General features: G+C 33.1%; 2 protein-coding genes across 3 annotated transcripts; one reads left to right on the top strand and one right to left on the bottom strand.

The window, feature by feature from the left end:
* Nucleotides 1–2,677: 2,677 nt before the first annotated feature.
* LOC124837974 (glutathione S-transferase U9-like) lies at nt 2,678–4,593 on the top strand. The gene is made up of 2 exons (XM_047313466.2): nt 2,678–3,061; nt 3,983–4,593. Exons 1-2 carry the CDS (start codon nt 2,732–2,734, stop codon nt 4,355–4,357), a joined length of 705 nt encoding a protein of 234 aa, XP_047169422.2. The 5' UTR covers nt 2,678–2,731; the 3' UTR covers nt 4,358–4,593.
* Nucleotides 4,594–6,435: 1,842 nt separating this feature from the next.
* Nucleotides 6,436–11,279, bottom strand: LOC124837971 (putative methyltransferase PMT2). 2 transcript variants are annotated; one of them, XM_088106151.1, is made up of 7 exons: nt 11,139–11,279; nt 9,946–10,616; nt 9,480–9,690; nt 8,716–9,004; nt 7,910–8,275; nt 7,142–7,219; nt 6,436–7,028 (listed from the first exon to the last, which is right to left on the bottom strand). In XM_088106151.1, the coding sequence occupies exons 2-7, from the start codon at nt 10,591–10,593 to the stop codon at nt 6,797–6,799; spliced, it is 1,824 nt and encodes a 607-aa protein (XP_087962277.1). In that variant the 5' UTR covers nt 10,594–10,616; nt 11,139–11,279; the 3' UTR covers nt 6,436–6,796. The 2 variants fall into 2 exon arrangements, with proteins under 2 accessions (XP_087962277.1, XP_087962278.1); XM_088106152.1 differs by lacking the exon at nt 11,139–11,279 and having other exon boundaries at nt 9,946–11,128.
* Between the last annotated feature and the right edge of the window lie 770 nt (nt 11,280–12,049).

Below are 12,049 nucleotides of genomic sequence, written 5' to 3'. Positions count from 1 at the left end.
TATTTTTTAAAGGTTTTAGACAGATTGTTTGTGAGGTATAAAACTATTATTTGATTATGTATCATTATACTATATTTGGGAAAAATTGCAAAAACTTTTAAAACATAATCTACCCTCCCTTCTTGTGTTTTAACTTATTTTCCACAATTCGTATTAAAGCGCGAGCTCTAAAGGATTTAGCTACTAACACCTACTAGAGAAAAAGAACTATAGCCTCGTACGAATGGAGCTATATTTGATTAAAGAAGGAACTTTCCTTTCTAAATCCTTTGCTTTTATAGGAGAAGACTTTTATTATTGGAAAGATCATATGAAGATGTAAGTAAATTCAACACATTATCGATTATTGCAAATCATCACTTATGATGATATTGAGATCATATCCCCAAAAGGAAGAGTGGTAATAAGAATATTTTAATCAAATGCACTTAAACAACAAAGTAAAGTACGCTCTTATATGGGATTTATCTAAAAATGAATGTAAAAAATTTGTAGGTTAAAGACCATTAAAGAAATCTGGTACTTATTGATTATTAACTATGAGGATAAAGATTATGTGCAATTTATAAGTTGTCATCTTAACATAACAATATGAATCTTTGACCACAAAGGAAGGTAAGAGCATAGATAACATGTTTGGAAGGATTCATATTCTTCTAAATAGGTTAGGAGCTTTCTAATAAAGTTCCTCTAAGCCTCAAATCAATCTAAAGTCGTTAGATAGCATGCCAAAGATATGGGAGCCCAGGAAAATAACCATAACATAGGTCTTTAATCTAAAGAAGCTCACATTGAATAAGCTCTTAGGAATCTTCAAAGTCCATGAGGTACATCTTTAAGATTAAAGCCAGAAGCCAAATTCAATGTCATTTAACAACGATCTTTAAGCCAAAGTAAACTCCTATTAGGTGAAAAGAGACTATAGCTCTCAAAGCTTTAAAGGAAGAAGAGGATGCATTTGAGGTTGAATTTGAGAACCAACTAATGAGGAAATATTTATTATGTCTAGATTTGTTAGACCTTTTGGGCTTTCGGGTCCTCTTACAAGTGTTCAGTGTCTAGAAGGTGAGGAATAGTTTACTTTTCCATTTACTTTCTCTTTATGTGGGTGTTTTCTAACCTAACATCCATTTCCTTTACTTCTCTTTCTCAAGTCTATAAGATCTTTCATAAGTTCAACCAACATTGTGGATTCAGTTAGACGGTTTCATTGCATCTTAGGTGATCGTTGTCACTTTTTGTTTGTCATGTTTCTCATTTATACCATGTGGTATTGGAAAATTCAATTTTGACCCTTGTTAGATATTTTTGCAAGGGATAAGATAATCTCACAAGACAACATCATTTACCATGTTTTGTTTTTAGTGATTTCCTCCTAATTGAATAAAATGTTCTTTTTCTAACACTTGTTTAAAAGGTTAGTATGTCTCATAAGACAATCTAAATATGTAAATTAATTGAAATTTTCATTTAATAATATTTTTAATATGATACTATCTCTTAATTATAATTAATCACAGTGTGTGTGTTAATTTTAATATTTTAAGAATATTATTTCTATTTTGTACTCTTTTTTTCTCAAAAAGAAAAGTCGGGTCAAACATCTTTTAACAAATCAATTCAATTATCATGGAAAATATATGGGTGTTGCTCCCTCCACCACCATCCTATACTTCCTCCACCTCCCCACATTATTTTAAATACAATTATATCCTTAAGTTAAAAAGATTTTTACTTTTATCCTATTTTAAATAATATGAAACCCTAATTTTACTTTCCCAGCACCCACCCACGAACTCTCTTTTCCTTTCCCCATTTTCGTTTCACCTCCCGCACTTCCATTCCTTTTTCTTTCCAGTTTTTTTTGGTTTGAAAGCTTCCATTGCCGCCGTGGTGTGAAGGAGCGTCGCCACCACGGTGTGGAGGAACATCGAGGAGCGTCCAGAGCATCAACCAGCGTGAGGAAGTATACATTAACGAAGGTGACATCCTTCAACGGATGTCCCTAATAAAACAAACTCTAAAATAAAAAATGTAACCTTTAAACGGAGGTGACATCTTCAACGGATGTCAACATCCGTTTAAGGTAAAACGGATGTCGACATCCGTTTTTCCTTAAACGGATGTTGGCATCCGTTGAAGGATGTTGACATCCGTTGAAGGATGTTGACATCCGTTGAAGGATGTCACTTCCGTTTACGTTTTTTATTTTAGGATTTTATTTCAAAGTTTATTCGAACACCAGGAAGCACGACACGCACTGCACTACTCCACGCACTGCACCACGAGAGGGAGACTGCTTGATAATTCTTTCCACCACCACCAACCTTTGCAGCTTGTAGTATCTCACAACGACGAAAGAAAAAGAGGAAGAAATATAATGTTAAAATGAAACAAAAGTATTTTACTCATGTACGGGACTAGAATAGGTTATTAGTGAAATAGGTTGTGAATGGGTAAAATTAAAAAAAATAATCCTAAAAATAAAATTTTGCTGAGAGATAAAATAGTAAAGGGGAGTTGGAGGGAGAAAGAGGTGGTGATGGAAGGAGCAACACCCAAGATATATTGTTTTCACATTCCAAGTACACTTTGGTCAATTGGACCAAGCCCATTCACATTGACCTTTGGAATACTATATTCCATTCCATGATGCAAAACTTGGGGAACAAGTTCAGAACAATATATAAAAAGACACCCCTAGGCTTAGCATGAACTCCATCATCAATTCATGAGCAAAATGGCAGAGAAAGACAAGGTGATCCTACACGGGATGTGGGCCAGTCCATATGCCAAGAGGGTAGAATTGGCCCTTAATTTCAAGGCCATACCCTACGAGTATGTGGAAGAAGACTTGAGAAATAAGAGTGAATTGCTTCTTAAGTACAACCCGGTTCACAAGAAGGTTCCTGTACTTGTTCATAATGGAAAGGCCATTGCTGAGTCCATGGTGATCCTTGAATACATCGATGAAACATGGAAACATGGTCCCAACCTGCTTCCCACTGATTCCTACAGAAGGGCCCAAGCTCGCTTCTGGTCCAGTTTCATTCAGGATCAGGTAATTAACTACATCATTGCATGCATTTCTTGCTTCCATAATGTTAATTTCGTATTAGTATATGTATGAAAATGAAAATTAATACTAGCAGTTGCTTAAAAATTAAACCACTAGTAAAAGAAAATTTGTGATCTGAGTTCATACTTGTTCGCTAATTTCTGCTTGTAACAGAGTAACAACACTGCTTCCATATCGTACACCACTTGTTTGGTGAAAGTAGTGTTAGAATGTTAAAAGACTAGTTACTATTTGTAGTTCTCAAATTTTGGTTTATAACTCAAGATTAGAACCAAACACAAAAAGCTGGGAATCTAAATGTGAGCATAAAGTCTCACGTCGGGTAAAGATGAGAAAATTGAACAAAAATACTCATAAACTCCTTGTCTTGTAATTTTGAGTTAGAGTGGTATCAATTAGACTCAAGTATCATTGGTATTGAATCCTTTATTTAATATTCTGAAAAACCCATCACAAATGTACACTAACTAAGTTCTGATAGAATGGGTGGCACATATTTTAAACAAGTTTCCTGAGTTTAATAGGATCTTCAGTTTGAATGTTATAGGTGGAAAGTATAATTAAGTACTAAAAGTGATTAGTAGTTCTATAAGAAAAATCTGTCAACCGCTAAACTTGTGAATGAAGAAATAAAGAAAGAACTAAACACAGTTAATGCATGCATCCGTCATTCAATCATAGACAGTCCATTGTTTATATAAGTTTTATGATTTATATAATAATTAATAAGTGGGCCGGATTGTAAATTTAAACCTTAGCCTTTTTTTTAGCTTAGTGAACTAACTAAAACATATAGGATTTTCGTGTTTGGAACTAAGATTTAACTTGGGTCAATCAAAGTTCTTGTTTAAACCAAGTTCTAATGCATGTCTTGCTCTCTTTTTCTCTATTTTTTTGTTGCAGTTGATGGAGACGACTATTCTAGTATTGAAAACTGACGGAGAAGCGCAACAGAAGGCAGTTGACCAAGTGTATGAAAAACTAAATGTACTTGAAAATGGAATGAAGACCTATCTGGCAGAACGCGATGCAAAGGTGGAAAGCAACTTTGGAATCGTGGAAATTGTGTTTTGTGCGTTGTTTGGTTGTCACAAGGCTCATGAAGAAGTTCTTGGCATGAAGTTCATAGTGCCTGAAAAGTTTCCAGTGTTATTTTCTTGGTTGATGGCCATTGCAAAAGTGGAAGCAGTGAAAAAGGCAACTCCTCCACATGAAAAAACAGTGGGAATTCTTCATCTTTTCAGGCAGTCTGCTTTGAAATCTTCTGCTCCAGCCTGATGTAGGCTTCACCAGTTCAATGGGTTTTCTATTATTATTTGCTTCTTCTGCAAGTCTTCATATATCTTTCAGTAACAGGATGAGTATAACACCTGTATCCTGTAACACATGTATTGTGACAACATTGTCTGTGGTTATGTTTGAATTCATGATTGTGGTAAAAATAAAGTCACTTGATTGTAATATTAATTGTGATGTAAAATATGATCTTGGTAATTTGAATTATTTTTAATTAATGTCAGAATTTTTTTCAACTAATATACTTTGGTCTTATTTCTTAATTATAATTAGTTAAGATTTTTTAGTCAGAATTAAAAAGAACTATTTTTCAGATTGTCAACTAAGTTTTCTTTTCATTTATGTTAATGAGAGTTGTTTTTCTATATACATTATTGGAATTATTTTTTAATTGTTGTATACCTTTTCTATTTATCACTTGATAATTAGTATGAATTTTCTTAGCCAATGATAATTTTTGGGCCAATTTAAATCAAAAAAATTTATTGATGTCTGTCATGGCTTTCTTTTTCTTTTTTGTAAATGTTCAGTGATTATATTTTTATCAACGGCATTAGTCTAATGCTTTATAGGTGATAAGAGTTTTTTTCACATGTTTGAGAAAATCTTTTACCAACATTAACTAGGATCATTTTGCTACAGTTGACAAAAAAAAAACGGACAACGTTGTAAAAATAAACATGATCAAGAATAAGCCTAAATAATTTGAATCAGCATCAATTAAAAACAATCTCAGACATCAAACGAGTAAACTTGTATCAATATTAACTAAAAAAGTTTGATGAACTTTGAAAAACAATATCAACTAACATTGACTAAAAGTAATAAATATTTTTATGTTTATAATTATTAACAATTTTTAATCTTATTTGATGATATAATTGAAATACTTCATTTATTAAAAGAAATCAAGGTTTAATAAATTATTTTATCCTAATATTTGTAAAATTTATTCAATCCATTACTTTGTTTTTTTTTTCAATTCGGTTATTATCTATATGAAATGAGTCAATATAATCCTTTCAATTATATTTATGTTGACATCTATTATGAGGGTGTTATGTAAAATAAGTTCAAAAAGATAAGTTAAAAAAAAGACAATTTGAATATTTACAATGTCATGTCATTTCATTATTTACACTATAAAATGTTTTCCTCTTAACAATATCAACATGAATATAAGGATAGTTCTTTTTAAATAAAATAGAAACTAAATTGTGATGAATCACATTAAATAAACATCACAAATAAAATGACTTATTAAACTAAAAATTAAAACTCAATAAAATTAAATTACTTTATTCAAACAAAATATTTGAAAAATAAAAATAAGATAAATTAAAATTTAACGTAGCTTAAAAATTTTGAAATTCTCTCTCCTCAACATAAGGTTAGAATCTTTTGTGCAGTCACTTCTCTACACCTGGAGCAGTAAGGATTAGACTTGAACCAGTAGGGATTAGTTTAAGCTCTAAAAAAATTATTTATTAAACTTTAGAAGAAATAAGTTTACTTTTGTTGAGATCTTCTGAAAGCTTTATTTTACTATTAAAAAAAATAACATCAATTAAAATTATTTTTAATAAATGATTTATTATTTCCATAATTATTTAAACATTATATTACACGTGGATGGATAAAAAGCAACCTTCCTTCCTTGTAAATAAGAATCTTCTTCTATTAGTAGTTGTTTTTTTCTCTCTCAAAGAATACATGAACAAATAATAATTTAATACTGACATATTTACGTTCATAAATCATGTTGGGTTCAAGTTGGAGGTTTTGACGAGGTTCATACCCTTTTTTCCATTATTGTCACATTACAAAAAAAATTCAATGTATCATGCCACTGTTACCCATTTTTTCCCCAGTAAACCATATCGGGTAACGAAGCTTAAAATAATATGAAACCTAAAAGCTTTCGGAAAGTAATGTGTTTTGTTGTTGAACCAAAAATACTCACTAGACTTAGAATTAACTTAAGCTATAACATGAACAAGACAAGATCTAAATTTCGTTCAAAAAACAGGAGAGAGGCAAAACAAAAGAAGGAAGTGGTGTAAAACAAAAACCAAGCTCTAAAATGATTCATGACTTCAAGATCATATCTATATCTTGATGATCTAAAGAGTCTTTTGTAGGTTGATTGCTTTAGAAGTACAAAAATGTAACTATGGAAGAGCCAACTACACAAATCTTATGACTAAGTTTTGTGAACTCTAACAAATAGGACAACTATAAACTCTACAATTTAACAAAAAGAAATAAAAAATATATATACCACAGATGTTAAGACACCAGACGATTTCATGGCCACATCTGACTCAGCTGGAAATATCTTGAATCCAAAGTCACAAGTAGAATCAGTTTGTCAAATGCCATTTGGGAACTGTTCTTCCATTTCAACACTGCTTAGGTTCATCACTCCGAGCTAGTGGTGTTGTCACCTGCAACCCAATACTGCTTGACAGCGAACAACATCTTCTCTGAAACCATTGGACCATCCTCATGATCCACCATTTTGGTATTCCATCTCATTCCTTTCACAATTCTTTTCACCTTCACTAGCACATCAGCTTGATCTCGGAATATTACCGCTCCTTCGGGCCGTAATATACGGTCCATCTCCAATAGAATGTCTTCTGCATCACATCTGCATTGATCATTTGAGTTAGCAAAACCCAAATGTAGTTTGTTTCCCTTGCACGCCTGACTCCAAGGTTGTTCCACTACAGGGTCTAGCATAAACATTTAGCACGCACTTACCCATTCTTGTACAAGCTGAAAACACCATTGGCATGGATAAGGTCATATGTCCTTGGATATGTGGAGAAGCCTTCACACCTGGTAGGAAAATGATAATTATTAAACAGAACTTCGCCCCCCTACAGTTTCAAATTAAAAATCTGTGTTGCAGATAATTTAGCAGAATTTATTGCTTCAAGAAAAATTCCTGAATGTAATCCTTGTACATAAAGTTTAAAGTACTAAAATTGTTTTTAATATAATGCATACTTTCTTGGCCTTTAAGTAATCATCACTGCACCTTTCAACAATTATCTCAGACCAAGCCGTTCAATAAAGTGACTTCGACCAATCCTAGGAGGTGCAGTTTTAGTAATGTATTGAGTATCAAACACAAATTGGGAAAAAATAAGTTTCTATTATGGAGAAAGAGAATGGTTACGTATTGCTTTTTACGTTTCATTTCTTTTTACTCCATCTTTTTTCTTTTTTCTCTTGGTGTTATACACTTTGGTGATATATTTACGTAAGGCAGACAGTTGTCCTATAGGGTACATGGAGAGAACTCTTTGTTAGGGCTTAGGCCTATGCATTGTGGGTTTGTGCTCTGATTCGATCTTGTTTGTCTGTGCAATCTCAGAAATGTGAATTATCGTGTACTAAATTATGCAGCGGCAGGTTAAATTTACTAGATCTTAGAGTTGTCATCAACATAAAAAAAAGAAGTAAAAAGTTGCAGGTAATAGACCAAAATGAAAAAGGGAAAGGAAACCAAGTCACAGAAGTTACCAGTCATGATAAATGCCAATCAATCCACGCTCAAATATAACACCCAAGTTAGCTTTCTCGGCAATTGTGGGCACAACATTCATAACCCATAATTTGGGAGATTCCAGTGCAGCAGCAAAACTTCCCAGACCAGCATTCATGTCCATTATGTTCCGATACCTCCCCGAGCTAATGATTTTGTTGATCCGTTTGTAAGCATTCACATGTTTCTTCCATAATCGGTTGTCCTCTTCAAATGCTTCCATAGATACACCGGGAACAAATCCACTGGTAATTCTAGAAGGAACAGCATTGAGTCTCTCTAGGAATGGCTTCCATGGACCAGTAGGTTTACTAGGAGTTACACAATTTTCCATTTTCTTGTACCTACACATTGTCAGACCTTTCCAGAAAGTTACTGAAACCAATAGTCTATAATCCAAAAGGTTAGGACCTCATTTGTAATTTTCAGAAGGAGTGAAGAAATCTAATTCTCTTTAAACCATGCTTCTCAAGTACTCAATCTAAGACACCATTTTAGTAGTCAAGAAATAATTCTTGCAAAATGATTATAGAATAAAATTGAAACTTCTTGTATCCTTTCAATAAGAAGGCTTAAGGAAGAGTCCAGGACAAGCCATAAGAGAAACATATTACTTCAGAAGAAATTTAAGCAGTTATTTAAATTGGAACACATATTATCCTTCTAATTGACAAAGAATATCGTGCAAGAGTAATAACAGGAAATTGACTTTCTGAACATAAAGTATTGTTAATTAGTGAAAAGAAAAAAGAGAAAGGGGCAAAAGATTGAGTGAATAATTTACCAGACATCATCAGAATATGTGGTTGCACACATTGTTGTTTGAGTTTCTCTTTCAGTGCAATCACTACTTTGCAATTGTTTTCTCCAGATCGCAGTTTCACCTTTTTCATATTTCTTTTCCCAGCATAGAAGTTTAGCAATTTCCTCAATCTTCCGTTGTTCCTCCTCAAGCTCATATTCAGGACGCTGCCACGCACGAAACTGCATTTTCCAGTTGATAGGAGGACCAGACAATACCCAATAACCACCAGGTCTAAGAACCCGGTCCACTTCCTTCATGTATATTCCATCTAAGAAAAAAAGCTCCATTAAATACAGTTTAAAAATATTTCTTATTACCAAAAAGCCAAGGTAATAATTTTGTTAGCCCAACATCAAACAGTTAATAAAAAACCAAGAACCGAAGTGGATCAAAAAACAGATTGATCTGATGTAAGAAAAATGGGACTTTGAGCATCATCTTAACAAGAAATAGCAGGGCCATAGTTTAAGTACTCAAAATAAATTTAGGTTGTCTAAGCACGGGAGAATAAATCAAAGCATTTGACAAGCCAACCTTCTAAGTTGTTAATTTACAATCAATACAAAACTGAATCAGGCTTCATTATTGGTATATATGCATATATCATAAAAAATTGTTTGTCATCCATAAAGGACATAATAACTTACTAAATCATCAACACAAGAGACACCAAGAAACTTTTTTATTGATCTAAAAGATATATTTTAATTGTTTAAGAGTAGAAATGTCATAGTTACACTCACCATTTGAACCCCATTCAATCAGGCAGCGAGAACAATGTGCCATATCAAAAGCTGCGGACGGGAAGGGAAGCATTATTGTTCCAAGAACACCAATGATTGCTGGAACACCTCTTTCCAAAGCAAATTGAACTTGTGCTTCATGAGAGTCCCTTGGTGCAATTGACATAGCAATAACATTTTTCTTAAACAGGTATGCACCGAAACTAGCAACCTAGCACCATCAATAAATCAACAAATGAGCTATAATACATAATTAATGAGCACATAGGCTCCAAGTTTCAAAGAGAAACAGGAAAGAATGATTGCATTTCAATAAAAAGAAATGTCATGGGTGAAGCATTCAAATGTTGAAGGTTCCTTTAGGACTGTCTCATTATGGACAATAATGTCTTCATGCAAACATTATATGGAGGCCAACAAAATTAATATAACTAAAACAAGGATGTTCATTCATGATTTGACGTACCCCACAACCAGTATCCAATACAGTTCTAACCATCCCATTGTCCAATGGAATAGCAGATGCAAGTTCATCAATGTAAGCATCAGCGCCGTTGGGAAATTGCGTTCCACCACCAGGGAACCTGAAAACATTTCCTTCATATTGTATCCAATTCTGCACAGCCTTCTCAACTGTCAAACTCTTGTAAGGTGCATTTGCATATGGTACATAATCACGACTCATGGGCCATGGAAATGGTGTTGCATATCCTCTTGGGGCAGGTATGAGACAACGCAATTTGTCTTCATCAGGAAAACAGTGCCTTTCTCTGTAAGCCATATTTTCTCGAGGAAATTTCATCGCTCGCATTTGATCGTGACAAGGCGTGAAATCAATGTAACGATCATCGCAAGGCTTGAACTGCTTGACTTGTATGTCAGAACCATCAGATGTTCCAAAATCATCATCATGGTGAGTCTCGTAGTTTAGATCAGATAGAACACTGCAATCTGTGTGTTTAGTAATCTCAACAGCTATGCTATCTCCCTTTCCAAAGCCGCTCCGTTGCCACAAACCCAATATATAGAAGAAACCACACAAACCAACTATGATGAAAACAGACATTGGACTCCTATTATTTCTATTGTCTCCAGGGTTCCCTTTTGTAGCCATGATGAATCTTTATAATATTAACTCTGTATGGTTAAAGAGAAACGTATCAAGGCATTAATGTGAAATGAACTAACTACCAAGATGCTCCATTCAGACCAATTTAGCCAATGGTCACAACAGCAATCAATGCAACAGAAAATCAGTCAAAACAAAAAGAATTCACATGATTCAAAGATTTGTCGTGTGCATAAACACACTGCGATGCTGTCCACATTCAAACCCTTGTGACAAATTAATTCCTACACCAATCTCACTTACATCAACCATCACATAATACGGTGAATCACTTGAATTAACATGGACCGCAGCCTCGTGTTGTTTTTTCCCTTCGAAATTATCAATTGAAAGCATAACGAATTAAGCAGCAGGGCAAATTCAAAGTGATAGAAAACAAAATTTTGTCATTTAATTCAATCAAACAGTTCCTCTAACAAAATCCAACTCCCCCTCTTGATCAAAAAGACAGAAAATTAAAACCTATCATAGCGGTTAACAAGATAGTTGAAATAATAAGATGGGTACGAAGGAAGAGAGTAGTCACTTACTGGTACGAGAACGAAAGCAAAAAAGAAATTATGAAAATATTGGGTGATGGTGGACCCTAGGGAATCAATTTGTGCTTCTTCGTCAATGGAAATTCTTGAAAGAAGAGGATTAGAGGAGAAAAGGAAAGAAAAGAAAAGAAAAGGATATAGACTATTGTTGTGTTTGGAACGAGAAGTGGAATGATGCGTGTAAACGAGTTCCGAAAGGTACGAGGGTACGGAAATGTCTCTCGTCTCAAACTCTTTCATAGGAATAATTTATTGGTTGGTTAACTAACTGGTATGTTTTCCCGACTATCCACGGATTATAAATATTTTTTTAAATAACTTTATATGTTTCTTTATCAAGTGAAATTATTATAAAGAAGAACTCGTATTATTATTTATCGACTAAAACATAATATAAAAGTTCATAAGTATTAAAATACAAATATTTAGTTTCATTTTAAGATTAAGATGAATATGTTAATTAGTAAATTATGAATAATGAGGTATCTTCCAATTTGTTGTCACTTGAATAAAACGTAAAATAGAAATATTTGAAACTTTTATTTTGAAGTTTTGAAAAATTCTCCAAAGATAACATTGGTAGAAGTATTTAAGGAGTAAATATTCAATTTGCGCTTTTGAGATAATGACTCGTAGAACAATTTTTCAAATGGATTATTAAAGTCTTTTTCATTATGCATTTAACTTCTTCATTTAGTGAACCCTTAATAAAAATTCACATTAGTATCAAGCGACATGTTTACCATTTCTAGGTGACTTTTTGTGTAATTAAGTAGGTGTGCAATATATTAGAGTAATACTTAAATGTATGCATTTATTTGAATAAGTCATTATTTTTCATTCAAGTTTTTTTAGTATATTTTAAAATCTTTATAATAAACACTAATGTAAATTCAAAGTTC

Source organism: Vigna umbellata, chromosome 2 (assembly GCF_029865625.1).
Source record: "Vigna umbellata cultivar VRB3 chromosome 2, Vumbellata_1.0, whole genome shotgun sequence".
Taxonomy (NCBI): Eukaryota; Viridiplantae; Streptophyta; class Magnoliopsida; order Fabales; family Fabaceae; genus Vigna; species Vigna umbellata.
Note: the sequence above shows the minus strand (reverse complement) of the source record. Positions and strands in the feature narration are given on the sequence as shown.

What these genes read in the sequence shown, in the direction of transcription:
- LOC124837974 (XM_047313466.2), top strand. Translation starts at nt 2,732, where the DNA reads ATGAGCAAAATGGCAGAGAAAGACAAGGTGATCCTACACGGGATGTGG. An exon ending in CCAGTTTCATTCAGGATCAG is followed by an intron (nt 3,062 to 3,982) that starts GTAATTAACTAC and finishes TTTTTGTTGCAG; the next exon opens with TTGATGGAGACGACTATTCT.
- LOC124837971 (XM_088106151.1), bottom strand. Translation starts at nt 10,593, where the DNA reads ATGGCTACAAAAGGGAACCCTGGAGACAATAGAAATAATAGGAGTCCA. An exon ending in TATTGGATACTGGTTGTGGG is followed by an intron (nt 9,691 to 9,945) that starts GTACGTCAAATC and finishes TGATGGTGCTAG; the next exon opens with GTTGCTAGTTTCGGTGCATA. An exon ending in ATTGGCATTTATCATGACTG is followed by an intron (nt 7,220 to 7,909) that starts GTAACTTCTGTG and finishes TTTTCCTACCAG; the next exon opens with GTGTGAAGGCTTCTCCACAT.